Below are 27,910 nucleotides of genomic sequence, written 5' to 3'. Positions count from 1 at the left end.
AATCTGTCAGACTCACAAAGATCGGAACGCCATGCTCTCATCCCATTTTCTTCCCCTCCGCGTCCTCCTCGTAAAGGCCCTCCCTCCTCACCCACCCCGCCACTCCCTCTGTGCACAATCCGTCTACAACCTCCCATCTCTCCTCCTTCGCCGCTGTTCTGATCTTCGTACTACTCACACCACCCTCCTCATTCGGCTCCACCAATTGCACAGCCTTCGCCCACTCCCTCTTCCCACCCACACTCTCCAGCCCGCCATCCTCCATATTCTTCAGAAAAGCCCGCTGCTCCTCCACAGTACCGTACTTCTCGTCCGGACGGAGAGTGACTCGCAGATGATGACCAGCAGAGAAGTACGGTTCCAGAGCAGATAGTGGCGGATCAAAGTCTTGGTAGTATTTTGCGGCGAAGAAGCGGGTTAAGGTGTCGAAGCCGACCAGGTGAATATGTCTTGGTTTGGAAGGGTACCATTCTGCTCCGTCGGACTCGATGGCGGAAGACTTGTCGGTGTAGTATGGAGCCTTTGTTACGCCGATATCGATGGGAACGGGTTCTGCTGATGAGGTTCCTGTGGAGTCGGTTATGGATTTGAGAAGGTCTTGGGCGAAGATCGTCATCATCGTCAGGCGGTGCGGAAAAGAAGCAGCAGAGGGAGCTTTGTCGGCATTTTGAGTGCTGAAGCAGAGGAGGAGCCGATGGGGCTTTGGAGATGTAGATTCAGATAGCACGGATCGTGCGAGATGTAGGTGGGCTGTTGATGGCGGGTTGAAGGAGGAGTCGAGAATGAATAGTGTTTTTGGAGATTCGGAGTCTGACGGTCTTGTGGGATTGATGGGCTCGAATGAGGATGGATGGACTGTTTTGAGGACTTGAAAGCGGGAGGATGATGCTTGGAAGGTCTTCAGTGCCGTGGAGAGTTCAGGGAGCAGTTTGGTGAAGGGTGCGAGTCTGGCAGTCATTGGATCAGTGGTCATGCTGGCATGCCTTCGATTGTGTGTCTTGCGAGAGCAGAAGGAGACAATATGTCGAGCGAAGAGAAGACGTTGATGGATCTCGATACGCTGATGTATATATCTAGCATGTGATGTTCTTTCCTCAAGTTGCCGTCGGTTCAGGTGAAGTGAAGCCGGCCGAATGGGCAAGTCCAGCCGACGATGCTTGGCGTCGCAACCTCGCCCTTTGGCATTGGAGAACCGACAACTCTTCGATCGCGCAAGCACAAATCTCTCCTCTTCGCTCACACCGCAGCCATGGCCACCAAAGGTGTGAAGGGTGTCGTCTCGACGGCCAGCAAGGCCACCATTGCCGGAGTGCGTTTCCCTCGACAACCCCCTCCACCAGCCTCCCGCTAACCGTTCCAGAAATACACCGTTCAACCCGTCGGCATCTGGGGCAGGATACACAAATTCTTTGCTCTCGACCCAGCGCGATCATCCGGCGTGCCTCTCAACCCTCAATTCCGGAACCCACCGCCAGGCGGCAACGATCCACTCGAATACACGGACGCAGTCACAACACCTGCCGCCGACATCGCCGACAACCCGTACTGGAAGCGCGACGTGCGCAGGTCGTATCCGAAGCTGTCCGTCGTGACGCAGCCGGATGTGGTGGGATTGTTGAGTGTGGGATCAGCGGCGGCGCCGAAAGAGGACGTGTTGAAGATTGGCGACGCGGGAAAGAACCAGCTGGTGGAGGTCAAGCAGGAGGGTGAGAAGGGCTTGAGCACGTACTTTGAGAAGAACAAGGGCACATTCGCAAGTGTGTTGGGATCAGATGGCTTGCCGCCACTTCCGCCATCAATGAACAGGCAGGGAGGAAAGAGGTACAAGCTGATTGAGGCGGAGGAGCAGACCTATGGCGATGCGTACGTATACCTGGGAAGGGAGGGGACATACGGGCAATTTGCTGACATCCTACAGATACCCGTGCCGCACTTTCATATAGATATGAGGTGTACTAAGAGACGGGTTTTTGACCCGCGTATATACTAAGCATGCACAGAACTTCACAAATCTCCACTCGTAGGACTTTGAGATGATGGAGGTTGTTTGATGCACTTCACAAAACCGCTGCCTCAAAGACCAGCTGAGGAAACAGCCCTCCACGCGACTTCCACATCTCCGCCTAAACCTTATTCCAACATCTCGCGACCTCAACGCATCGCACTTCATCTCTTCTCTGTGCTCCTCCATCTCTCATGCATCACTCACATCTTGCAGCCCTACCATGGTGCCGTCCGACGGCTCGCACGCCGCCCACTCCACCGCCGACAGGAGCATCACTATCGAGGAGATCATCTTCAGCTGCGACGTCTGCCAGGCTGTAGTGTCGGACATCTACGCCACGAAAGACAGCAATCATGGCTTCAGCAGTGGCGATGGAGATGAGAATGGCACGGTCGCCAGACTGTGGATGGGTGCCTGCACTCACATCTTTTGCAGCAAACACCTTGAAGGTGGAGGTGAGGAGGACGATGACCCAGAACCACAGCTATCACTGACATGCGATGCCTCCAGCTGTGCCATTCCACTCAAATCATTCCGGTCCACGTGCACCATGTCCTGTATGTGCAGTATCGAACGACTTCAACGCACGCGAACTGTTTGCCATCCGCGGAGTCAATCCTGGCGAATACGACGGAGTAATACCATCCGATTGGCTTGTCTGTCCGCCGATCAAGCTCGATGCTGAAGGACCTGGAATGGATGCTTTGCGGGTGAGATCGTCTCACGTCACCATGACTTGTCAGTGCTCATGCCAATGCAGTTCCAATACAACAGATTCGTCCGATATTCAACAAAAGTCCGGGAGATCTTCAAGTCAGCCGAGTCGAAGCAGCGAACGATGGAAGCGGCGCTGGCAAAGGAGCGCAAGCAATGGCGAAAGCGGGAAACTTCACTACAGAAAGAGTTGGTGGAGTGCAAGGTGGCATTGGAAGACGCCAACAACAGATTGGAGAAGTGGAACCAGCGAAAAGACGGCATCGAACACTACATGGGTATCGTTGTCGACATGGCGAAGTGAGAGTAAGCAGAAATTGAGGAAGGGAGTGTGCTGACCAGTATGCAGAGATCTGACAGCTATGCGATCGCAACTTCGTGAGCTCGGCGTCGACTACCCGCTCAAGCAGTATGCCTTTGATCCGCCACAAGACTCAGCCAGAGATGCGCAGCAAAGCCGAACTGACCATGGCGGCTCCCACGACAGCAATGTCGCTATAGGTGGGCTGCGGTCCTGCTTTGCCGGCAGGCTCAAGACTGACAAACCAGCGCAGGCCGACAGAAGAGCTCGTCTTCACACAAGCGCAAAATGTCAGACTACGATCCCTATGCCGCTACACGAGCCGATTCTGTCAACACCACGCATCAGTCTGGGCCTGGTCGTATGCCTCCGCCACAGTCCGTTGGCACGCGATTCGAACATGGCACACATCTCACTAGCCAACGGCCATCAGGTCTTGCGTCACAGTCTACGAGGCCTCCGCAAGACCTCTTAGCCCGTCCGCCGCCACAAAGCGTGGCTTTACCGTCACAGACCCCTGTCGTGCCGCCTTGGGAGGACTTGCAGCAGCGCAGGGTCCTGCCGACCAAAGCACAAGATCTTCGTCAAATGGGAAGCTACGGTGTTCCTCCGGAAGACTCTCATCGGCAGTATCTGGCAGCATATGGTGCCGTTTCGCCTCAGCACTCGCAAAGGGATCTCATATCCCGTATTGGCCATACAAGACTTGACTCGGAAGCGAGAAGATCAATTCCTAGCGACGGAGCTCGAATGCCCTTCAATAACGACTGCCAAGTCTTGCGGGAGGACGTGCAATACACGGGCTCCAGAGACCCGCAGCCGAGGGAGCACGACATCTATCAAGAGGATGATCCCGCCGCCCGTATACTGGACACCAATCTCACGAGCGGCACAAGACGCCCCAGGATCAATCACTTCGGTGCATCGTATGGAACGATTGCACAGCAGAGCGGTATGCATGCACCTCGCGAGATGGAACCAGTCCCACCGTCAACCGGCTCCAGGTTGCGGACAAATGCAACACACGAGCCTGGTTTCACATACCAGCAAAGATCGCCCGCGCGACGCCGCATCGCAGATCCACCTGCCGCATCGGTGATCAGTCCCTTCTTCAAAGGCCATGCAAAGTCGTCTCAGAGTGCCAGGCCCTCGGGTCCAGTATTCGACAACGACTGGCGCCGCCCTCCTGCTGTCTCAGGTCGAGGCGATCATCTCAGCTCACATCGGTCCGAGGCCGTACGTGGCTCAATGGGCCCTCCTCCGCTCAGCACATTGAGCAGCAGTGCCCCTCGCCAGAATGACCATCAATACGATCGACTATCGAGTTCGCACTTCATGCCTCCACCATCGCAGTCGGGACGTCAGCTCGACAGCAGAGCGTACGCCCCTGTCGAACGAGTCCCCCTTTCACGAAGCACTCACCAGAGCCAGTACAGTCAGAGTGCACATCCCGTCAGTGCACCATTTCGCCCACCTTCTCAATCACCGCGCAGTCGCGTCTCTCTGCCACCTAGTCGATCAATTCCAACAGTCGGGAGCCGACCTGACCCTGAGCTCTCGCGGATCAGTGGCGTGAGAGGAGCAGGTGTGCCGCAGTATGACTCGAGATCCCTGTTCTCTGCTGCCGGGAGTCGGAGGAGTGTGAGGCGGTAGTCAGTACGGCATGAGAGCGAATGATGACGGTATTGGGAAGTATGTCTAGAAGGAAGCACGATAAAGCCGAGCAAAGCAAAGCAAAGCAGCACGAAGCATTTACTATATATCTCCATCTTCCAAGCACTTCATCATGCCACCACACCGTCCACCCTTCTCGCCTCAACCACCTCCTCCAACCTCCTAATAGTCCCCTTCCCAAACCCCTCCACTCCAAACCGATCCAAATACTCCTCCTTACTCGCTCTCAAATCCTCCAACCCCAGACGCACCCAATCCCCCCACTCCCCTCCTCCTCTCCGCCCTCTCCGCTCTCGTGATGGCAAGACCGAACTCGTGGGTGGCAGACCATTTCTCCCATCAGCATACCACACCACTTCATATCCACGTCAACGACACTGAAAGGGAGACATCAATCAAAGACGACGAGTGTTAAAATACCGTCCCTGAACTGTTTTACATCTAGAACTTTTTATTCCCATCTCCCCATCTCATCTCTCTCATCTCATCTCCTCACACCTCACCACCATGCAACCATCACGACATGCAAATGCATGCTCTTCAAAATACCCATTTTCCATTTTCCCATGTTGAACTCCATCGCTACCATAATAAGACGTTGAGTAAAATTCTCTCTGGGTATCACTTGTTGAAAAAGATCAAAGGAGCAGCAGGTTGAGTCGCTGCCCCAGCTTTTGGCGATATCGACTTGATGACAAGTCAAAATCGCCCGCCGCACCCGCCAATGCAACAAAGGAAACTCGTAAACATTCCGACCGTAATCAACACACAGTCACAAGCAAACAGGCGGACCTCTTACTTGGAAGCGTGCTTCTCACGGTAGAACTTGGCGGCGCTGACCATGTTGCTCAACGCAGCCTTGGTCTCCTTCCACTGGCGTGTCTTGAGACCACAGTCGGGGTTGATCCACAGCTGCTCGGGCTTGAGGTACTGCAACATCTCCTCGATGCGGTCCTTGATCTCCTGCTCAGAAGGAACACGAGGGGAGTGGATGTCGTAGACACCGGGTCCGATGTGGCGAGGGTAGGCCTCGTCGATGAAGACCTTGAGGAGCTTGGCGTCCGACTTGGAGTTCTCAATGGAGAGGACATCGGCGTCGAGGGCGGCGATGGCGTGGAAGAAGTCTTGGAACTCGGAGTAGCAGAAGTGGGAGTGGATCTGGGTGGAGTCCTCGACACCGGCGGTGGAAAGCTTGAAGCTCTCGACGGCCCAGGTGAGGTACTTCTCACGCTCGGAACCGGCGCGGAGGGGAAGACCCTCACGAAGAGCGGGCTCGTCGACCTGAATGACATTGACGCCGGCCTTCTCAAGGTCAACAACCTCATCGCGGAGGGCGAGAGCGAGCTGCTGAGCCTGGACGGACTGGTGGACATCATCACGAGGGAATGACCAGCGGAGGCAGGTGATGGGACCAGTAAGCATGCCCTTCATTGGTTTCTTGCTGACAGAGGCCGCGTACTTGGACTCCTTGACGGTCATGGGTGCTGGGCGAGAAACGTCACCAACAAGGATTGGCGGACGCACGCAGCGGGAGCCGTAGGACTGAACCCAGGCGTGGGTGGTGAAAGCGTAACCATCGAGACGCTCACCAAAGTATTGCACCATGTCGTTGCGCTCTGGCTCACCGTGGACGTAGACGTCGAGGCCAAGCTCTTCCTGGATGGCGATGCAGTCGCGAATCTCCTTCTCGATGAACTTCTCGTACTCCTCGGCGGTGATCTCACCCTTGGTGAACTTGTTGCGCTGGATACGGATGTCCTTGGTCTGAGGGAAGGATCCGATGGTGGTGGTCGGGAACTCGGGGAGCTTGAGGTGCTCCTTCTGTGCGGCGAGACGGGTGGGGAAGGGAGACTTGCGTTCGTAGTCGGCCTTCTGGACAGCCTCGACACGCTTCTTGACCTCTGGGTTGTTGGTGCGCTTGGAGGTAGCGCGGGAGTTCATGCTCTTGGCGTTGGCCTCGAGCTCAGCCTCGACGCTCTTTGGACCATCGGTGACGGCCTTGGCGAGGATGGCAACCTCAGTAGCCTTCTCGGTGGCAAAGGCGAACCAGTCGCGGACCTCCTCGTCGAGGTTCTTCTCGCTGTCAAGAGTGTGTGGGGTGTGGAGGAGAGAGCTGGAGGTGGCGACAATAACGCGGTCCTTTCCGAGCTTCTGGATGGCGGCCTCGGCAGTCTCAATAGCACGCTTGAAGTTGGTCTTCCAGATGTTGCGGCCGTCAACGAGACCGGCGGAGAGGATCTGCTTTGGTCCGAGGTGCTCAATGACCTTGTTGAGCTGCTCTGGGTTGCGGACGAGGTCGATGTGGAGACCAGACACACCAGTCAAGGCCTGGTCGACAACGTCAAGGTTGTGGACGATGTCACCGAAGTAGGTGGCGACGATGAGTTGAGGTCCCTTGCTGCCCTGGAGAGCGGCAAGCTTCTCGTATGCTGGCTTGAAGGCAGCACGAGTCTTTTGTGGGAGATCGTAGACGAGAATGGGCTCATCGATCTGGACAGTCTCGGCACCAGCCTCCTTGAGCTTGGTGAGGAGCTCCTCGTAAACTGGGAGAAGCTTCTCAAGCAGAGTGATTGGGTCAACGCTCTGGCCACGGTCGGCCTTTCCGAGGTGGAGGAAAGAGACGGGTCCCAGGAGGACAGGGCGGGTGGTGATGCCAGCCTCCTTGGCCTCGAGGAACTCAGCAACGGGCTTTGGGTTCTGGACAAGCTTGAAGGTCTGGTTGTCCTGAAGGGTAGGCTTGACGTAGTGGTAGTTGGAGTCGAACCACTTCACCATCTCGAGAGATGGGACATCGACGTCACCCTTCTGGTGGCCACGACCCATGGCGAAGTACTCGTCAATGGGAGCGAGGTTGTGCTTGGTGTATCGCTCAGGAGCGGCGTTGAACATCTGGATGTGGTCCAAGACGTGGTCGTAGTGGGCGAAGTCATTGCTGGGGATGATGTCGACGCCGGCGTTCTTCTGAATCTTCCAGTGCTCGAGTCTCAGTCTCTTTCCCTCGGCGAGGAGGTCATCACGGGAGAGCTTCTCGCCCCAGTAAGCCTCGTTGGCCTTCTTGAGGTCGCGGAGACGTCCCATGCGAGGGAAACCGAGGATGGAGGATTGCACCATGGTGATGGCGGTGGAGGGTTTGATGCGGGTGATGGAGGACAAGGCTCGAAACGCAATGATTTCGAGGGTGATGTAGTAGAGAAGAAGTTCACACCTGATGAGAAGAGTCGGTGTGGTGTTGTGGTATGGAGGAGGAGGATGTCGGAGAAGAAGAGAGGAAAGGTGGTTGAGGAGGGGCGAAGTAAGGAATGTTTCTGCGTGTGCCTGCCCGCCCCGAGCTCGCAATCACTTCAATGCTGCTGACTTTTTTTGGTGGGGGTTTCAGCTGAAGGAGGCAATGTGATTGGCTGTAAGACAGCGGGTCGTTCCTCGGGGTCAGCGTCCGTCCAGACTGGTGATGATGATGCCCTGACAGAAACGAACCACAGGTTTTTCTCAACTAAACTGACATGGCAACGGAATATGAACTAGAAGAGTAGTCTTGGTAGACCTCACTTGGGCGGAAATCTCTCAGGAGTATCATGAGTTGAAGCTATGCGGATCCAGACAACAGGGCGAGAACAGCTCACCGCTCTTGCGCAAGACGCAGACGGTCAGAAACACACCCCAGGTCTGGAGCTCCGGTGGGACCGGATCAGCCTCCACACGAGAATCCGTCATCCATGGAGAGATCATCGATCCACAATGCTGAGCAGTTGGGTCTTTCATGAGCTCGATCGTCTCGTTGCTCGACTACGTGAATCTTTCGGTGTCATTGCGACAGCATGCTGTCGGTCGACCTTCAGAATTCTCTATAATGTTCCGCCAGCGGTAGTGGTTGCAAAACCATTCAAAAGCAGCGAGCTATGCCAATTGCTCGTCAATATCATCGACCTCCCACTTTTTGCGTGTACAACAGGCCTGGAGCTCCTCGTAAATACAGCAAGATCCATACACAACATCTCCATCCCTCCCTCCCCCCCTCCCTCTCATTCATCTACAACTTCTGATCCGCCCTCCTCTTCGCCTTCCCCCTAAACCCACTCAACGTGCTCCCACCATCCACCTCCAACACATTCCCCGTCATATGCGCCGCCCCCAAACTGCTCAAAAACAGCACCAAACCCGCGAAATCCTCGGGTGTGCCCACACGTCCACTCGGCTGGCCGGAAAGAAGCGTGTCCATGGCCTTGTCGAAGCCGAAAGCTGTCATTTTGGAGGGGAAGGCGCCTGCAATGCACATTAGCAACCCATAACCAGGCCGAGGAGGCGACAGAGGTAGGTGGTATATGTACTAACCAGGACAAATACAATTCACAGTAACGTGATCCTTCATCAATTTACTCGCCTGCAGCTTGCTCAAATGGATACATGCTGCTTTACTCGGTCCGTACGAGAAAGTCCCACTTCCCGGAGCGGCTAGGCCTCCCTCCGAACCGACGGTCACGTCGATGGTCTGGATACCCGCCATAGAAGCGATGTTGATGACGCGGGAAGGGTTAGCAGCCGTCGCGCCCTTTTTGAGAAGAGCGTCCAAACCGACGGTGGTGTAAAAGATGGACTTGACATTCAGCGCCATGAGTTTATCCCAGCCGGATTCGGGAAAGTCGTCGTATGGTGCTCCCTAGATGGGACATTGCATCAGTACACGACCGCCATCACTTCAACGGAGGGGTTGAAGATAACTCACCCAAGTCGCACCAGAGTTGTTGACCAGGACGGTCAATCGGTCGGTACGCTTCTTCACCTCAGCACAGAGAGCGTCGGCGCCGGCTTTGTCCTTGAGGTCGGCGACGATGTACTCGCATTTGCCGGGTCCGAGGGAGTTCAGGCGGGAGGAAGTGGATTTCAATTCGGATTCTTTGCGGCTGGCGATGAAGACGCGGGCGCCGTTTTGGACGAAACCTTGGGCGGCCATTTCGCCGAGGCCTATGAGGATGGGGGTGTTAGTGGATGGCATGAAGCTGAGAGGAGGGAGGGTGATGGAGAGGTTTGTTCGAAGAGTGTTTTGTGTAATCGCAAACTTTAACTCGTGGATTCATAAGAATGGATGGACGTACCTGTAGCACCACCGGTGACAAGAACGACATGGTTCTTGAACGAGAAGAGGTTCTCAACGGAGAGGTTGGTGGAGCTCGCTGCGTGAGCCATGGTGGAGACTTCTTGTGTATTGCAGTGAGGTTCGGAACTTTTGGTCTCTTCTCCAATACAAATGCTTTCTAGACAAGATGTAGATGACAATGGTTTGACGACCGATGTAGTGATGGAACAAGAGGTGAAGTCGATCAACAAGTCCACCTTGATGTTGGAAGCTCAGGTTGCCCCTCGGGTGAGAGGCTGAGCCTCGGCACGGCGTCGACAGGATATGAGCGACAGGGTTGCGCTGTGTCAGCATCTTGCACGGCGTTGTCAGCTTTTTCCATCAACATCGCCTTCGTCTTCATCACCAGAGCATGAAATAAACGCGCAGATCAACGCGTTTCGAAGCGGGCGTACACACGCTCGAGGAAGTCGAGTACACGAGCGCAGCACCAAAGCAATACCTACGGTAGGCAAGTCATCCTGGACAAGTTGTGCCCGCCACCGCACTTCTCCGCCGTGCTGCAGTTCGATAAAGTCCCAGTTTCCAGGTTGACTTGCTCTATTTCAGCCCAGATCGCGATGCATTTCTGGCACCAATATTGGCACATAGGCGCATGGACGCGATCGTTTCCCGTATTCAGCCTCCCTGTTCTGTTCTCGAATACCCATCCCAGAAAACGGACAAACGGTAAACACAACCACGACCGGGGATCCCATATACTTGTCAAGAACATCCTCAGCACCTTCCCTTTCCACAACAAACATCAAAACCCACTCTCACCCCCGCCTCCCTTCTGTTCAATCACAATGGCAAGTCCACCACCATCTCCTTCCTCCTCCTCCCCCCAGAATGGAGGACTTCTCCCGCGTCCGTCCTTCCACTTCCTCCTCTCAACATGTCCCAAAATACCCTTCCATTCACCGTCCCAACAATTCGAGCTCGTCTCTATATCATTTCACATATCCGACCTTCGATCCGTCCTCGCCTGTCCCATCGATTCGACACACCAGGAGGAGTATCACTATGACCCGTCCAACCCCCGACTTCGACTTCCAAGCTGCTCTCGCGACGGCTGCACTGCCACCGGACCATCCTCACGCGAGGAAGAGCAAATTGCCGACGCCAGTGAGGGATGATGAGGCGGGGCGTTCGACGCGATCCCTCACGAGACGGAAGAGTTTCATACAGAAATTGAAGGCGAAGATTAGTCGCAAGGACTTGAGGAGTGCGGCGGAGTACGATGAGGATGCAAAGTCGATTCCGAAGTGAGCCCTTGCCAATCCCTACATCCATTCTCAAGAAAGATTGTCAAAAATCTGACACCCCTCTCCACCAGCTCCAAATTCCTCCGCGAAATCAGACGAGAAACCAGCAGCCTCTACTCCCACAATCCCTCCACCGACAGCCTCACCGCGTACCGACCCATTACACCCATCCTACCAACGACACCCACCAGGCGACGCAGCCACAAACGCTCCCCCTCCACCACAAACATCGCCTACACGCCCATCCAAGCGACCACGCCCACCAGGACCTTCAGCCACAAGCGTACCCATAACGCCTACACCTCCACCAAACCATCAAGCATCCAGCCGCTCAGCCTCAGGCGCTCCGTCTCCGCTCATGTCCATCCATCAGCAACCCTCGACGGCTCTTCCGCCCCTCCAATCCCGCCTCTCAAGCCGACGAGAGTTCGGAGACAAGCTCTCCTCCCAACGAACGGCGATGACCAACTCATGGCCCTCGCGATCGAGAAGCATGAACGTCAAAAAGCGCTGTTTCGTTCGGCTTCGAAACATGGCATTGCTACGGGCGGTACGACTCCTTCTCCTTCTCAGCGGCCCAGGGCTTCGACAGTCGGGACAATGGGTACTGCGTCGTCTTTCAAGTCTGGAATCGCGCCTGGTGAATTTGGGCAGTCGAAAGGAGATGTCGATGTCTCAGCGGAAACAGGAGGAGAGGAAGAGAAGAGGTCTAGCAAGATCTTCTCCGACTCCCAAACTTGGACGGTGTTCGCTTCGCACACGAGAGGAGAGAGGTGTGGCAGCGCCGGGAAGAAGGACGCTATGAGCGCCAGGGACTTTGCTGTAGAGGCGGCGAGGAAGATGGAGGCTGGCACAAGGGAGACTAGTGTCGGTGGACGCAGGGTGCGGTCAGGTACAGCACCTCAGGGCGAGGTGTTCGGACCGCAACTCCCACCTGAAAGCGCCAAGAACAGAGCAGCAGAAGGTGAAGAAGAACCACCCCGCACAGCAAAACTCCCAGCTTTCCTCTTCCCCCTTCAAAAACGCCGCTCAGTGAGCAGCAAACACCCAGCACACACGCATTCCAAGTCGAAGTCCACCACCGACGCGGATATCGGCTTCGACACAAAGACAAAATCGGCGTCAGCAGCCAAACAACCCTCCAAAGGACATACTCACACCCCATCAAAATCCAAGTCCTTCCTCACACCCCCACCCGCCCTCACCCGCTTCACCCGGTACTACACCTCTCTCCTCACCACCTCCACCACCTTCCGCGGAACCAACCGCCGCACCTCCGTCTCCGCCGCGACGGGCGCATTGGCACATCCTGAATTGGAGATGTTGAGCGTTGCTCCCACCGAAGCTCAAACCACCGCCGGTGCAACAGGAATAGGGAAATTTCTAAAAGAAGTCGACGAACGACTTGACAAAGAGGAAGAAGAAAGAACGGACTCAGCCTGGGGCGTCGGAGTCGATTTGAGTACGATTGGAGGCGAAATCGGAAGCTGGAGCGGGAGGGGTGGGAGTGTGTTTGAGGTCAAGAGGCCCGGGACGGGGGAGAGTGGGGTTTTTGGATGGGGTGGGTTGAGGGGGTTGGTGAAGAGGAGTGAGGATGATAGTGGGGATGATGGGGATGAGGAGGATGAGGAGGAGGATGAGCCGCCGGGCGTGGCGGAGGCGGTGGAGTTTGGGGTTGGGGAGGTGAAGCATGTGGGAGTGGGATTGGGGCAGTTGGATGGTGCGGAGGAGGAGGAGGAGGAGAGGGGTTTGTCGTTGGGAGTGAGGAAGGAGAGGGGGAAGGAGAGGGGGGCGGAGTATCATGCTAGATAGTATCGGAGGTATTGTGGACTGGAGTAGAGGGGTGTGGGGTTTGTTAGGTGGGGGTGGGAGGTGGGGTAATGGATGGGAACTTGGACGGTGGAGTAGGGTTGTAGAGTAGTTGCTTGGATTGGGCTCGGCTGTATGATGTGTGTTGTATCACTAGTATGTTAGATGGGGGTGGGCGTGGGGTCGTTGGGCGGTTTTGGACGAAGGTTCGGGTTGCAGAGCAGTGCTTGGATTGGTTTTGGTTGTATGATATGTGATGTATCACTATTGGGTTGTCTTGCGTACATTTTTGGTGATGGAGAAGGTGAATCAAGTGCTGAACTTGAAGCCTCCGTTCGCGCAGACGGTGCTTCCAGTGCACCAAGCTGCGTCGGGAGTGCAGAGCATTGCCACGATGCCGGCGATTTCGTAGTCGTATGCCTGTCGTCGTGGTCAGTATGCTACTTTCTCGGCCAAGAGTGAGTCTAGAAGAATGCTCAAACTCACCGGCCTCCCACCCGCCAACTCTGCATTCTCCACCAAATCCTGACGATCCACATCCGGCCGAATCGCCGCGAGGGGAGCATTCCTCGTCCACCCGGCCATCTTCCCTTGAAACTCCTTCGTCGTCTTGGCGTACATATCCGTCGCCACTGGTCCCGGATTCACCGCGTTGACAGTCGCTCTCTCCGCGAGTTCGCGTGCCCATGTTCGAGTCATCGCTTCCAGCGCCGCTTTCGTGCCGCCGTACATGGCGTCTTCCTCGAAACCCAGCGCCGAGGAGACGGAGCTGACGTTCACGATTCGCCCACTGCGGTCGGTGGGGAGGTAAGGCAAAGCAGCTTGTAGCAAGAGCAGAGGACCGCGGACATTCACGCTATAAAGACGGGTGAATTCTTCAATCGTGCAGTCTTCCAGACGGGACTTGGATGCCACCCCGGCGTTGTTGATGATGATGTCGACTTGGAGTTTATTGGACTTGGGATGTGCGAGGTGAGACTTTGCGATGGCGAGGATATGCGCTGGACCGGTCTCGGAACCTAGATCGGCTTGCACGGGGAGGCAGGTGATGGAGTGTTTTTCTTCGAGGGACTTGGCGAGTTCTCCTGTGATTTTGGCGGAGTCGTCGGAGGTGTAGTTCATGATCAGACTGCAGCCTTTGCTGGCGAGGTTCTCGCAGATGGCGGCGCCGATGCCGCGGGAGGCGCCCTGAGAAGGTGTCAGCGATGGGTAGGTCGAGAGCCATTGAGATGGAAGCTCACTGTGACGATGGCCAACTTTCGCTCGAGCACACGGCCTCCAGTGTTGGGAATGTTGGTCGAGGACATGCCTCTGCTATTTCCTGGGCGAGACATTGCGATTGAGGGTTGAGAGTGATTGGGCTGGACGAATCTGCTCAGAGTGTAGACTGATTGAAGAGGGGAGCTGAGTTGTTTGAGCAACGCGAAGTGATGTACGACATTGCAAGCGGGATGTGGAGGACCAGCTGACCCCTCATCGCCGGCTTAGTTCTACCTTGATCGACAGCATGTTGGCCTCAGGCCCTACTCTGTCAGAGACGCAAGCAGCCATTCACTTCTCTTATTATCTTAAGCGCTTGTATATCGACCTCGCATTAACAGCCTGAATGCCTATGGTAGTATACTGCCCCTCCAAGAACCAAGCAAGGAAAAAAATTGCAAGCCCGCATTTCAGAAGGGGTATATAGAACTAATCAACTCAAAATGCAGCAAGCAAGTCCCAAAGCCAATATCTCAGAGTCCATCTATCCGTCACAGCCGTCATCTTTCATCTCTCACCTCATCACCCTCACCGCCCCTCAAAGTCACTCAAATAATCCCCCGCCTGATTCCCCAAATACCCTACTCCCTGTCCCTGCTGTCCACCCATCCCCCCGCCACCACCATGATTCAACCCATTCATACCTCCCATATTCACCTCCCCTTCACTCAACTCATCATATAATCCTTCCCCACCACTACTCGCCCCCGCATCAAACGAGCTCCTGCCCGAAATCTCATCCTCCTCCATCGGCGGGGGACCAGTGGGAATACTATTCCAATCAATCCCCGCCAGAGCAGGATACTGCGCCAACAGTGCGGCAGGCAAGAAATTCGCTCCCCCTCCTCCTGCACCTCCTCCTCCGAGCATGAAATCCTGCTGTGGCGCGAGCATGGGTTGTTGACCGCCTTGAGGAGGCATGAGGCCTGCGGCCATTTGCGCCTGCTGTTGTTCTTCCATCCACGCTTTTTGTCGGTCGGCCGCTTCCTCGTCGAGGAGGGGTTTGATACACACCCGCCCTGCTTCGGAGCGGAAATGTCGACCGAGAGCATCGGCGCGGGCGAAGCGGCGGCCGCAACCCCATGATGAACCACCCTGCAGCACGCCGCGGCAGACGAATTTCTTCTCGCCGGAGTGGAGACCCTCGTGACGCTTGCGGTCGTGTTGCCGTGCGAAGGCTTTGCCGCAGACGGTGCAGACAAAGGGTCGTTCGTCGGTGTGGGTGCGGAGGTGGGAACGGAGGTTATAGGCGCGGGTGAAGCGTTTTGGACAGAGAGTGCATTGGAATGTGGCGGGGTGTTTTTGTTGTCGTTTGGAACCTTCGCCGCCGGTAGAGGGCGTTCGGGCGGGATCGGCGAGGTCGAGAATGTAGCCGCGGTCGTTGGTGTCTGAGGCGTTGGAGGCGGAACGGGCACGATTCGGTTGGGCCGGTCGGCCGCGAGGAGAAGCTGGTGATGCGGAGCGGGAGGAGCGTGCGGAAGTGTTGTCGAAGGGGGAGAGGTTTTCTGTGTTGGAATGTTGTAATGATGGAGAGCGACCGCGAACAGAACTGAGTGCTGGAGATGGGGAGCGTGCTCCAGCGTGAGAGTCGGATTTTGCTCGCTGGCGATTTGTTGCTGGGAGAGTGTTAGTATGAGTTCTCTCAATACAGTTCAGTCAACTCACTCCTCAACGGTGGACTCAGCGCATCTTGTGAGCGATGTGCACCCACGATGTCCTCCACTTTCGTAGGCGGCGCATGTACAATGTTGATCTCTGGCGGGCTCATATGACCGTCAAAATTCGGATCCGCAGGACTCGACCCCTGCGTATTCATCGAAGGAAAGGGATCCTGGCCGAGACCTGGGAACATCTCCAACCCATTTTGCTGTTGCTGACTGTTATTGAACACGCTCAAATTCTGACTCAGACCGAAATTGTTCTCTGCTGTAAATGCTGGAAGAGCGTGTTGCGGTTGAGGCATGATGTGTGGTGAAGGTCCAGGACTGTGGCCAGGGCTGAATTGTGAATTGTCGTTCAAGCTGAATTGTTGCAAACCGAGTCCATCGTTGAATGTTGGATCCTGGTGTGCGCTCAACATGGGTGAAGAATGCGATCCTGCAATGTCAAAGTTGTCCAGCGTGCCCATATAAGGCGACGCATGATTTGACGAGATGTCTGAGAGATTGTCCGAAGGTGTCCTCTTGTGTGATCGGTATCCTCCCATGCCCACCCACTCATTTTGTCCTTGTGGTGGAAACAGTGCACTTGAAGGGTCTAGCGACTCTGACGCATTCCTCGGCCTGTTCATGCCATTCCCGTTCATGCCGTTCCCATTCATGCCGTTCCCAAAGTTCATGTTCGCCTGCTGGAAGCCAGGTGAGCCAGCTGGGCTTGGTGTACCAGATGTTCGCCGGCCATTCGCAAAGAGGTGGGGAGGCGTGGACGAGTGTGACTGCATTGTGGCCGCCATTGGATCGAGGTTGTTGTTGTGGTTCTGATTTAGATTTTGCGTCTGCAGCAGGTCGAGCGTATTCGTGTTGAAGTCGAGGAGAGTTGGGTCGAGTGATGCGGGTTGATTGAAGTTGTTCTGGTTCAAGTCGAAGGAGGGGAAGGAGTTGTCGATCTGGTTGGAGGAGACGTTCTGGAAGGTCTGCTGCCCTTGTAGGAAGCTGCTATCTGCAAGGTTATTGCTTTGCGATTCAAAGGTATTGCCGGTGAATGCAGGTTGCATAGAGTATTGCGCCTGTTGGGAGAAGTCCTGGGTAAAGGTCGCGTCTCCGAATGCGCCGTTGGTCGCGTGTTGGTTCAAGCCGGCGAAGGAGTTGTCATTATTGGAGAAGGGTGAGACGGGATCGGGATGCGGCGAGGCGGAGGTGGAGTGCCTTAAATGGTTCGATTGCGCAGAGAGCGAGCGACCGCGATTGACAGAGTCCATGGTGCGGTGCGCCGGTGGGGTTAGATGCTGCTATCTTGGGAACGGGTAGTGCAGCAGCAAGACAAGAAAGAGGGACGTCGTAAGCGCGCGACCGGGTATGAGGTAGTCAGGTCTTGGGCATGCAGCAGTAGAAGAAGATGTCCAGCGCGGGCGCTAGACAGCCAATCCGTGAAGTTGGGATGTCCGGAATGGCGAGCTGTGCGGCGAAGGATGCACTTCCAGGGTGCGACGTCAATCCAGCCGAGCCAGGGAATAGCGCGGGCGGTCGTAGTGGACTCGTAGGGCAAATGCGCTGTTCAGTCGACCAAAGTACCTTAGCCTGCCTGACCTGACCACCACATGTGACGTGACGCGGGCCAGTGGTTTGGGAAGTGCTGGAGGATGATCCGGCGAACGGAACGGGTACCTCGAACGTCAGGCAAGGTGTCGGGGGTGTTCTGGGGAGGCGCAGTCGAAAGAAGGTCGACGTTTGTATGGTTCAGGTAAGCTTCGAAACGTGAGAGGTGACGGTGTGGGGATGCTCGTGGATGAGATGGATGATCGAGGTATTGTTTGATTTGTGAAGGTGGATCGAAGGGATGGATTCCATGTCATGTCATAGCGTTGGCTATGCAATTAGCGCAGTTCAGCCTCTTCATCATATGCTAAGGTACACGATCAAACAAAAGCGGACATCAAACCGGTGAAGAAAGCGAGAAGACGTCCTACGATAGAACTAACCGAAGCCGATAAGAAGAAACGTGACCTGCTATCGTCTCTTGGCCCCAGGTCTAAATATAACTCGAAACGCCAAGAAACAGCAACGTTGTTGCCGCGAAAGCCACATCTCCCATTCTGCATCCTCCCCGGACGAATCTCGAAGACGCGAAAAAGTCTATTGCAGATCATCCTTGCATGTCCGCGAGTTCCTTCGAAGCGATGTCCTTGCGAACGAGAGTTGGTGCTGAAATTGGGATCTGGGATGTCCTACTTGTTCGAGACAGCACTACCGAACTTTACCCGATCTCCAACGCTTCCACTTCCAACACCACCGCATCTCCTCTCTCAACACAACACCATCGACAACATCGTGGCAGTGCAACATAAGGCACCAACCCGCAGGCCTCAAACTCTGTCCTTCCAATGCCCTGACTTCATGTTGATGCTCTCGATGCGCGCATTGTCATGGCTACGATGCCCCGGCGTGCCGGAACGTGCGGGTCCGGAGCGGAGGTGGTGCTACGAGCGATGTCGTGATTGAGGTTTCCATGGGTGCAGTTCGTGCTTGGATGTCGTCCGTGATAGTATTGGAGTAGGACTGTCAGATGTGTGACTGAGATTGACGACTGTAGCGTTTTTATCATGTGCGGAAGCCTGCTGATCACGTTCGTTGGGGATTCACTTGAGCATCACGGATCAACGCGGTAAGCTGAAAGCTCGCAGAGCTGTTCTCATATCTCCTTCGATGCACACTTCGAACTTCTCAACACCATCACCACCACTCTCAGCCAGAGCAAGAACAACTCCACCATGGAACGGTCCACCAACTTTGTAGGTCAAGGAGCGACCATTGAGCAACATGACCACCAGCTCTCTCAGCAAGCGTCAACACCCACAATCATGACAGACCTCAACAGCAACACAGCTGTACCAGCTCGGACTCCCCAAGACTACCGCCACCTCTCTCAGCAAATGCCACCATCCACCACTATGCAGCAACCCACCAGACCAACAGCTATACCAGCTCCCATTGTCCAACACTCCCGCCTCCTCGACCTCCCTCCAGAACTCAGAACGGCAATCTACGACCTGGTGCTGAACACGCCCAAATTGCCCGTCAAGCCCAAGAGGAAAGGTCGGAAAGCACCTGTGACAGTCGACTTCGAACTCGTGAAAGTCGACTCAAACGGCTACAAACGTCCACCCCTCGTCTCAGTCAGTCGGGAAGTCCGCCATGATGCACTCAAACTCTTGTGTGTCTAGCATCCCGACACAAAGCTCCCCTCATCAATTCTCAGTCTGACAATGAATTTCCAGCTACCACTCCCGAACCTTCATCATCGCAGCACCCGACTTCTCCGACGACAATATCCGTCACTTCCACAAGAATCTCAAGGAAGGTATGGGAATCCGGCGCACGGGTATGCAATTCCAAGTCGAGATCAGCGGGTTGCCCAACTGGAAGAACCTGCTAAAGTGGTTGGAGTCGTATCATTCGGGTAAGCACTCTTTGCGGCCAAAAGCGCAGAATTGGAGTCCGTCAAATAAGAAGCAGAGGAAGGACGAGCCGGCATTTATGGGAATGTTCGCCATGGCGAAGAAGATGAGGGGACAGGAATGGGAGTTGTTGAGAGGGTTGCTGTTTGCTATGTTCCCGGCGCTTATTGCTCTTGATATCAAATGGGCGCCGAGAGAGGAATGAGGGTTGAAGGGATTGGAAAGGGTGTAGCGGGAGTTTGCGGCGGGTTTGGAGAGAGTAAGTGATTTTGTTGCTGCGTTTCTTTTGTCGATCATTTGGAGTAGAGTGTCCTCTCGAGGAGATGAAGCGAGTAAGTACTTTCTATTCCATCTTGTCTTATCCACAACCTCAAGTCCATCGACCGTGCATATAACGGCGACGGAATGGTGCAATTCACCTCACAAATCTGACAGACGTTCGCAGTTCCGGAGGTGAGGTCAGTGAGGCAGGAAAGTCAGGGCAGCTGCGGCTTTGCTCCTTCATCGCGAGTCGCGACGCTGTTCCTACCTCGACTTTTCACCCTATCTGCAACTTCATCTCCTCCCGGATCACCACTTCACTTTCATCACCACGACACCAACGGGTGACACCTCATCTGCGCAATCATGATGGAGCCGCCATTGATGATGCCCGCAGCAGGACAAGCATCACCAGCCGAGGCGACGGCAGGAATCACACGTCCGGTATCTCGACACCTCCGGCACATGGCGATCGCGCGACTTGGCCTCGGCATGCGAGCAGTCACTCAAGCAGCAACTGTGGTACAGGAGCAAGATGATACTATGCACGCTCCTTCAGCGCCTCGTACCACGCAAAATTCACCTCTGCTCAATCTGCCGCCAGAGCTGAGAACCCTGATATACGAGCTTGTGGTCACGTCCGAGAACCATCGCGTCACCGTCAACGAGACTGGCTATCACCGCCCACCGCTACTGCAAACCTGCAGAGAAGCTCGTGCAGATGCTCTCAAACTCTTGTAAGAAAGCCTTGGCGAACTTCATCAATGAATATCACGACTAAAGACCGTCTCAGCTACAACTCGAACAAGTTCATCATCTCAGTGCGCAGCTACAGTACCAGCACGTTGTGGAAATTCTGCTGCAGCGTTAAGATCACAGGCGTTCGCCTCACGGGTCTACTGTGGAGAGTTGCGGTAGATCGGGTGCCATCATGGCGCAATCTGGTCAAATGGCTGGAGTGGAATCATGTCAACCGGCACGAGTTCAGGCCGCCGCATCGCCCGGAGTGTAAGAACCCGGAGAAGAACATTGTTCAAGCACTTTTCGACATGGTACAGGATCTGAAAGGGGCCGAGTACGAGCAGGTGTATACCGCAATCTGGCGTCTGAGACCAGCATTGATCTCTCTGGATGCCAGGTGGGCTGATTGAACAGTAGCAGTACATGAGGTGGACTGGCGGCGTGCTCACTCAACGAGCTGGATTTGTCGAAGCGATTTCGGGGTCGATTTGCACGGCGACAGTATGATCAAATTGAAGGTCGGGATGCAAACAGATTGTGTAAGTATTACTTTCACTTTGTGAGTCTCGTAAGCGTCGCAAAGTCGAATTCATTGATACGGAGGTGATCACGAATCGAGAAACAAGTGCTTCATCTCCTCATATCACTCATTCTTCATCACCACATACATCCCTACTCCAAAGCCGAGTTCGTGCAGCCCTCTCTCACACTCCGCGCTTCTCGTAATTGTCACAAAACCTCCTTCATCGGCAGGCCAGTGATCATTCATCTCGAGACAAGTAAGTCTTCCACCTCCAAAATACATCCAACCCCATCACGACATGCATCTCTCCGTCAAACTACAACAACCAAATAACCAAATGCGCATTCAAGCATCTCCTCCGATGCGCACTCACGAAGCTGAAGTGCACCTGCCTCGCGACCCGAAGTGCGCTGCCTAAAGTTCCGCTCCGACTTCCGCTTCATCTCTTCACTTCACTTCATCTCCGCTTTCTTCCACCAACAACAAGCTTTGCATCAAAATACCACCACCATCGGGTGAAGCATTATGGCCGAGATCAAGGACCTTCAAGATCGTGTCGCCGCTCTCGAGGCCAAGGCCGATGGCCGTGACAGTCCGACACCATCAACGACCGATTCTGAGTCCGGCACTCCACAGCCACCGAAGCCAACTCGACTTCTGATCACGAACTCGCCTCCGACAGCACAGAATTCACGCTTACTGGATCTACCGCCCGAAATCCGCGATGAAATATACCGTCTCGCTGTCGTGTCGTCGCAGAGGGGTATCCTCGTTGACTCAAACGGCTATGCACGTCCAGCACTTCTCATCGCCTGCAAAGAGATCTACGCCGAAGTGTTGCCAATCTTGTGAGTCTACCAAAGTCTGTTAATCATCTTTTACTCGACTGACAACCTCATCAGTAACGAGAACCATCGCTTCTGCCTCAAGATTCGCAACTTCGATTCTGGCCCCATCGCTCGCTGGTATCAAGAAACCCGTCATCTGAAGTGGCAACCCAATCTTTCGATCCAGACGAACCTCCAATTTCCTCACTGGAAGAACTTGCTTGAGTGGGTGAAGAGCTTCCATGCGCGTGACTTCAGTCGTTCGGTTTGCGGCGACTACACCCGCAGCAAAAATCTGCTGAATCAGGAGGAGGTGATCGACGCAATCTTCCGCGTGGCTACGACTTTGCGCTCTCATCCTTGGGAGTTGATGCAACTCATCATGAAGGACATCAGACCGGCGTTGATTACGTTGGACGTTCGCTGGGCGCACGACCACTAAGCTCTGTGGTCTGTTGCGAGCATGGCGTCATCTTCGGAAGCTTTTGCGGTTGCTTTGCTGCTGAGAGCTGGGCACAACACATGGCTGACACGGGATTACGGTCGAATGGAATGTTCATTGAGCAGGAGTTATGATGCGAGGCAAAGCCTACACGAGCATACCACACAAGTCTGGGAGTAATGTATCTAGCATTTTAGGAGGCATCGGATTCAGCGCAGGCATCATGGAAAGCAGTAACTCACGCATATCGTCAGTGCTCTGACCAGTCCTCAACAGTGAAGTGAAACAAAGGTACCTCTCTTTGTAACCATGACAATGTGTTGCCAAATAGCGAAGCTCGTACTCTCTCAAACTCCTCGAGACTCTCAGCCTCGAGCACCACGACCGACCATCGACACCGACAACGATACCAGACGCAAGTAAGGCATTGTCTTGCTCAGATCACTCCATTTTCCTCCAATCAGAGATCGTTTCGTGTCCCACGGCCATCACAAGCTAATTCAACAGCATCTTCACAAGCCTGGCTCCTGCTGCTGTTCACCTACCTCTTTCAACTTCCTTTGACCATCTTACTTGTCCCCCAGACATCGTCTTCAGTCTCTCTTCGCGAACATCCTCCACCCTCCGATTCTACTTCGGCTTCGAGTGCCACCAACAACATCCTTCACTCCAACATGGACAACACCGGCCTGCTTCAGCGTGTAGCAGCCTTGGAGACTGCAATCTTCGGCTCACCGTTGACGGCTGGAGCGAACATGTCTACGGCTACATCCTCGGGTACTTCACCGCCGAGCATTGCCCCTGCAAGCACCTTTCTGGTGTCATCACCGATTGATCAACGGCTTTCACAGCCCTGCAAAGCAGATGCTACTCCTGCTCCGGCTGTCGATACCAAAGCCGCTTACTCTGCAGCTGTACCGCCCGCGACCACGCCACAGCACTCATCTTTGCTTGAGCTTCCCAAAGAGATTCGCGAAGAGATTTACCGCCTTGTCGTAACGCAACCAGACAAGTGGATCGATGTGCACGCGAATGGCTACGCTCGTCCAGCGCTTCTCCAGATCTGCAAGGAGATTCGATCCGAGGCAGTTCCGATATTGTAAGTCATTCCACGATTGTTGTCGACGTGAACGACAGCTGATACCACGGTCAGCTACTCAGACACAATGCACCGATTCATGATGCGTACACGCGACTTCGACTGCTCGACCGTCTGTCTCTGGCAAGAGCGTTCAGGCCATCTGGATCGAACAGAGGCTATGCTACGCGACGCCAACACGAACTGGTCGCCTCATTGGAAGAACTTGCTTGATTGGCTGAAGAAGTTCCACGCTCGGAAAATCGAACACGCTGTCTATTGCTCGGCGACGAACTCCGGCAGCCAGCAGCTACACGAGCAAGCATTGGTTGGTATGACGTTTTCCATGGCTACAGACCTGAAGGATTCGCCTTGGGAGGTGCTGGAGAGGGTGTTGGCGAGTGTCAGACCGCTCCTTATTGCATCAAATCCACGCTGGGCGGATGAGCACTGAGTCGCCGTGCTGAACTGCTCGCGACCCTTTCAGGTAACGAACGACGACTCAGTCCTGCAATCACATTTCCGTCGGAGCGCACCATCCTCCTTTCTGCAATTCCTGTCAGTTGCGACCTGCGAAGGATGGGCCAAGTGCATTACCTTAAATGCTTCCACAACCATGATCTCTGATTTTACATCACTGAAAGCAATTCTTCCTCTACAAAAGCAAAACAAGTTCAAAGGCCGTTTGCAGCACGGGCGAGTGCATACAGCAAACGCAGAAGCCGCACCTTCCCCTTTAACATCGTTCGAGACACCTCTCATCTTTTACATCGCCCGAGAGGCAACTTTCGACTTTTCATTTCATTATTCATCAATCGACACGTCTTTCCTTTTGCATGGCCTGAGCCTCGCATTCCAATCTCCATCTCCTCCATCCAAGCATTAACACAGTAATGGATTGGACCTCATTCGTCCTAATGGTCCTGCGTCTTGTGTTATGGCTGAAGAACACTCCCATCGGAAGAATGGCTGGAACACTAGCGGAGGCCATCAAGCAAAGCGCATCGGACGATCAAACCAAGCAAAGCAGTTCTCGCCTCCTCAACCTACCGCCAGAGCTCCGAATCGCCATCTGGGAGTTGGCAGTTACCGACGATGCGCAGTATATTCCTGTGATTGCCACCGGCTATGCGCGACCAAAGCTCCTGGAGACTTGCAAGCAAGTCCGCTCGGAAGCGCTTGAGCTCTTGTAGGACAGCCTTCTCCCCAACCGCAATCATCACTGACATGACTCCCAGTTATCTCTCCAACCACTTCCACTTCGACATCCGAGGCTACAACGATAGCTTACTCCTCAAGTTCGCCGAGCCCCTCAAAGCCATGAATATCCGTGCTTACCTCACGAAGGCGGGGTTCAAAACCTGGACTCCGGGCTGGGACGGCTTGATGAGATGGCTGGAAAATCTACACACCGGCCGGCATTGGCTGAGTCTTGCGAACTCCAAGGCCCCGGGTAGTGCAGCATGTCTTCTGGTCAAAGGACTCTTCGTCACGGCCAGAGCTTTGCGAGAGGTCGAGTGGAACAGGTTGAAGGAGATTTTGGAAAGCATGAGGCCGGCTTTGGTTGCTTTGGATGCTAGATGGGCGGAGTGAGCGGATTTGGTTCGCGAGGATACTGCAGAGAAGTCAGCGTGTTTTGTGAGAGAGAGAGGGCTACGGATAGCTTAGCAGAACTTCCTGTTGCGTGGTAAAGTGGTGTTTTACGTAACTCTTCCCAAAATACCAGTCACGAACATCGAGATTTTGGGCTGCCATGGCCAAGTACTTCAAACCTTGCGTATGAGTTGTTCGTGCTCAACCTGGAACAGCAGATCTGTACAAGTGCTTTCCATTCCAAGACCCGCTATGCAACACCTCTCCCAGCATCAATATCTCGGTATCCGATACCCCAATCCCTCCAACTTACTACAGCTCGCCATCGGCATCTTCCTCGCCCGATCCAACTTCTCCTGGTCCGTGAAAAAGAACCCCTGCGCCTCCTGCGCCAGCCGTTGTCTCGTAGCCTGTTCCCACTCGCACTCCCCGCTCAATTGCTGCACATATCTCCCTTCCGCGACTTTATCCAGCTCCTTCCATTTCTTCGTCGAATACTCCTGCACTTCCGTCGGATTCACCCAATACGGTACATTGAGCCGATTACTCGTGTGTTGTAATGTATGCGGCGGCACGGCTTTGTCGAAGCGCATTTGTGGTCCTCGAGGGGTGGAGTCGCCGCCGCCGAAGAGGGAGGATAGTAATGGTAGGATAAAAAGGAGGAGTAGCGGGAGGAGACCTTGCAGGACTTGAAGTGGGGACTGCTGTGGTTGTGCGGCGTTCGGATCGTGGTTATGCGGTCTCCTCCGCGGTCGATTGCCTCCGAATTGATGTACCCGCACGCCTGGTCCGCCGCCTCCCATGTTGAAGACGAAACCTGGTCCGCCGAAACCTCCTCCCATACCGCCAAAGGGACCGCCCATACCGCCGCCGAAGAATTGGCGGAAGAGTTCTTCGGGACTGATTTCTTCTTCGAAACCTCCGCCTCCGCGCCGTTGTTGGGCGAATCCGGAAAAGGGTGATGCGCCGGAGGATGCGGCGGCGGAGGAGAAGCGGTTGTCTGGGTCGCCGCCGAATTTGTCGTAGCGGGACTTTTTGTCGCTGTCGGAGAGGACTTGAAAGGCGCGGGAGACCACTGTGTATCACACTTCGTCAGAAATGCTATGTTCCTTCATGCACGACCTCAAATATAGTGTGATATCAACTCACTCTTGAAAGCCTCATCCGCTCCTGCATATCCATTCTTGTCCGGATGTGTCAACAGACTCAACTTTCTGTACGCCTTCTTGATCTCGCTATCTGTACATGTGCTCTTTACACTTTCCAGTCCCAGTATATCGTAGAAATCTGTGGGTTTGCATCGCTTGACTCGAAGGACGGCAGCTTTTTGCTCGACTGTGAATGCGCGCGTAGAACTTCCGTCATCGTGTTTGCGGTGGGATGCGTCGCCGTTGGACTTCTCGTCGGAGGGCATCGTCCGTCCACAGCCCGAAGGCAGTATTGAAAATGGTCTATCACGGGATTGCTCGAGGAGGTCGTCGACTGCGGTGGTTGAGAGAGATTATAGTGGTGCCTGTGGAACGCGCGGAGGGTAGATGCCCTGTGTTATGATCGCATATGTCGGAAAAAGATGCTCGAGCAGATCTGAAGGACGGAAGGGCGCTGGAAGAACCACAGTCTCGAGTATGACTCGGAGGATTATTGTTGACAGATATCCAGAAAGAGTTGGCGTTACAGTTGGACAAGTCTCGACGCAGGACCCTGGAACGGAGGAGTGCAGTGAGTGAGGTGGTCTCGTCTCGGGTCGGAGAAACAAAAGTCAAAGGTCAAGCCACAAGCAGCCACAATCACCAACATGACGTCCGTGATCAACTTCACTCACATTTCGCACATTCACTTGCACTTCCTCCTCCACATTTGTCGCATGACAAGCACACTCACCTGAGAAAGGCGACCATATCTATACGCAATAGTGAAGCGCAAACGAAGACTCACGGCCGCCTCCTACGCCTCCTCCGACTTTGCGACTGAAGACGAGACTCCTCCGGACGACTCTCCTTCCTCGAACGATAACAACGGACCTACCGCGAACATGCCAATGCCGTCGAAAGCTCCTGATGCTGAAGAGGCGAAGCAATCTCTCTTCTCCTACGCGAAAGCATGGGGTGGTATGTCCTACCGTACGAGCTACCAGCCAATGGTCACGACACTAACACTACTCCACAGAGAACCCTCTCCCACCGACCCTCCTCGCGACCCTGATCACGGCGCAACACTTCCGACCCTTCCAAACCCTACCTATGCTATTCCCACCGGTCCTGCTCTTCTCCTCGTACCTCAACGTCCAAGGATTCAAGAAAGACAGCGCGGGCATGATGAGTGCGTGGTCGTTGGCGTACTTTGTGTTGGCAAGAAGGAGGCACCAGCCATTGAGACAGAAGTTTGGAGTAAGAGGTGTGGTCAGAGGTGCGACGGTCGGACTCTGTGCGGTCAATGCGTTGGCGGGAGGATGGACCTATTGGACGGCGAAGAAGGCGGATGTGCCGGAGGTGTAGAGCGGGCGGAGTTGGATATTGTGAAGACATTGCGAAGGGCATGATTAGTCCCAGAGAAAGGTCTATATGGGCCAACAGATACCTCGGAAGAGAAATAATCGAACGGCCGATGTATATTATCAGCGAAAGGCAATGGAACACCAACACTTAAGCTCAGAATCTGGGCAAGTACATGGGCTGCTAGCACGTCGACCTCCTTCCACAACTGACTACAGAGTCGAGCTGTGATCGTCTGAACATATCGCTGGACCGACGATCCCGCAGTAATATCCTCCCTGTATAACTTAACGAACCCAGGCAAACAATGTCGAAACCTAGTCTGGACATTCCGTGGACATTTCATCGTTTCAGGCGCACGAATCCGAGCGAACGATAAGAGTATGACCGAAAAGCGTCTGCGAAAGCTGAGTGACCCTGAGAGCGAGATGCCCACGAGGCAATACACGGAGAGTGTATGGCATAGTGCCCAGAAGGACTCGTTGAATGATCCTGTGTTTGGATTTAGGTTGGAGCGGTTCTGGGGCGTGTTGATACAATGCTCAGAGCCGAGACTGGGATACTGGAGTCCGAGTCAATTTGCGGTGGCTGTCCGGCCGAAGTGGCTGGCTGGCGGCTTTCCTTACGATCATACTCAATGTTTGGATCGGTCTGTGGTACGGTACTGCTGCATTGTTCCTGGCCCGGGAGGTATCGATG

At 54.6% G+C, this 27,910-nt stretch overlaps 10 protein-coding genes across 10 annotated transcripts; 4 read left to right on the top strand and 6 right to left on the bottom strand.

Moving 5' to 3' along the window:
• Positions 1 to 37: 37 nt before the first annotated feature.
• On the bottom strand, positions 38 to 958 carry MYCGRDRAFT_50578 (uncharacterized protein; the record flags this gene model as incomplete). The annotated part of the gene is made up of 1 exon (XM_003847953.1): positions 38 to 958. The coding sequence occupies one exon, from the start codon at positions 956 to 958 to the stop codon at positions 38 to 40; it is 921 nt and encodes a 306-aa protein (XP_003848001.1).
• A 399-nt stretch (positions 959 to 1,357) lies between these two features.
• On the top strand, positions 1,358 to 1,819 carry MYCGRDRAFT_17463 (uncharacterized protein; the record flags this gene model as incomplete). The annotated part of the gene is made up of 1 exon (XM_003848043.1): positions 1,358 to 1,819. A coding segment is annotated over one exon (462 nt), but the record flags the coding sequence as incomplete, so codon positions are not given.
• A 3,480-nt stretch (positions 1,820 to 5,299) lies between these two features.
• Positions 5,300 to 7,928, bottom strand: MYCGRDRAFT_106395 (uncharacterized protein; the record flags this gene model as incomplete). Its single annotated transcript, XM_003847952.1, has 1 exon — positions 5,300 to 7,928. One exon carries the CDS (start codon positions 7,803 to 7,805, stop codon positions 5,490 to 5,492), a length of 2,316 nt encoding a protein of 771 aa, XP_003848000.1.
• Positions 7,929 to 8,721: 793 nt separating this feature from the next.
• On the bottom strand, positions 8,722 to 9,875 carry MYCGRDRAFT_50428 (uncharacterized protein; the record flags this gene model as incomplete). The annotated part of the gene is made up of 4 exons (XM_003847951.1): positions 8,722 to 8,954; positions 9,024 to 9,348; positions 9,415 to 9,653; positions 9,785 to 9,875. The coding sequence occupies 4 exons, from the start codon at positions 9,873 to 9,875 to the stop codon at positions 8,722 to 8,724; spliced, it is 888 nt and encodes a 295-aa protein (XP_003847999.1).
• A 955-nt stretch (positions 9,876 to 10,830) lies between these two features.
• On the top strand, positions 10,831 to 12,884 carry MYCGRDRAFT_97155 (uncharacterized protein; the record flags this gene model as incomplete). The annotated part of the gene is made up of 3 exons (XM_003848044.1): positions 10,831 to 11,072; positions 11,144 to 12,193; positions 12,401 to 12,884. The coding sequence occupies 3 exons, from the start codon at positions 10,831 to 10,833 to the stop codon at positions 12,882 to 12,884; spliced, it is 1,776 nt and encodes a 591-aa protein (XP_003848092.1).
• A 306-nt stretch (positions 12,885 to 13,190) lies between these two features.
• MYCGRDRAFT_101794 (uncharacterized protein) lies at positions 13,191 to 14,240 on the bottom strand (the record flags this gene model as incomplete). The annotated part of the gene is made up of 3 exons (XM_003847950.1): positions 13,191 to 13,301; positions 13,368 to 14,069; positions 14,123 to 14,240. 3 exons carry the CDS (start codon positions 14,213 to 14,215, stop codon positions 13,191 to 13,193), a joined length of 906 nt encoding a protein of 301 aa, XP_003847998.1.
• A 543-nt stretch (positions 14,241 to 14,783) lies between these two features.
• On the bottom strand, positions 14,784 to 17,058 carry CRZ1 (calcineurin transcriptional regulator CRZ1; the record flags this gene model as incomplete). The annotated part of the gene is made up of 2 exons (XM_003847949.1): positions 14,784 to 15,757; positions 15,807 to 17,058. Coding segments are annotated over 2 exons (2,226 nt in total), but the record flags the coding sequence as incomplete, so codon positions are not given.
• A 1,599-nt stretch (positions 17,059 to 18,657) lies between these two features.
• MYCGRDRAFT_97153 (uncharacterized protein) lies at positions 18,658 to 23,580 on the top strand (the record flags this gene model as incomplete). Its single annotated transcript, XM_003848045.1, has 11 exons — positions 18,658 to 19,010; positions 19,075 to 19,256; positions 20,075 to 20,252; positions 20,309 to 20,653; positions 20,729 to 20,795; positions 21,010 to 21,035; positions 21,301 to 21,627; positions 21,682 to 22,024; positions 22,380 to 22,467; positions 22,646 to 23,147; positions 23,202 to 23,580. 11 exons carry the CDS (start codon positions 18,658 to 18,660, stop codon positions 23,578 to 23,580), a joined length of 2,790 nt encoding a protein of 929 aa, XP_003848093.1.
• A 672-nt stretch (positions 23,581 to 24,252) lies between these two features.
• On the bottom strand, positions 24,253 to 26,377 carry MYCGRDRAFT_111534 (uncharacterized protein; the record flags this gene model as incomplete). The annotated part of the gene is made up of 4 exons (XM_003847948.1): positions 24,253 to 24,271; positions 24,465 to 24,741; positions 25,033 to 25,794; positions 25,869 to 26,377. 4 exons carry the CDS (start codon positions 26,131 to 26,133, stop codon positions 24,253 to 24,255), a joined length of 1,323 nt encoding a protein of 440 aa, XP_003847996.1.
• A 211-nt stretch (positions 26,378 to 26,588) lies between these two features.
• MYCGRDRAFT_77548 (uncharacterized protein) lies at positions 26,589 to 27,214 on the top strand (the record flags this gene model as incomplete). The annotated part of the gene is made up of 2 exons (XM_003848046.1): positions 26,589 to 26,827; positions 26,886 to 27,214. The coding sequence occupies 2 exons, from the start codon at positions 26,752 to 26,754 to the stop codon at positions 27,212 to 27,214; spliced, it is 405 nt and encodes a 134-aa protein (XP_003848094.1).
• Positions 27,215 to 27,910: the final 696 nt, after the last annotated feature.

The sequence above is a fragment of the Zymoseptoria tritici genome, chromosome 12, assembly GCF_000219625.1.
Source record: "Zymoseptoria tritici IPO323 chromosome 12, whole genome shotgun sequence".
NCBI classification, from domain to species: Eukaryota; Fungi; Ascomycota; class Dothideomycetes; order Mycosphaerellales; family Mycosphaerellaceae; genus Zymoseptoria; species Zymoseptoria tritici.
The sequence above is the reverse complement of the archived record's forward strand: the minus strand, read 5'-3'. Positions and strand labels throughout refer to the sequence as shown.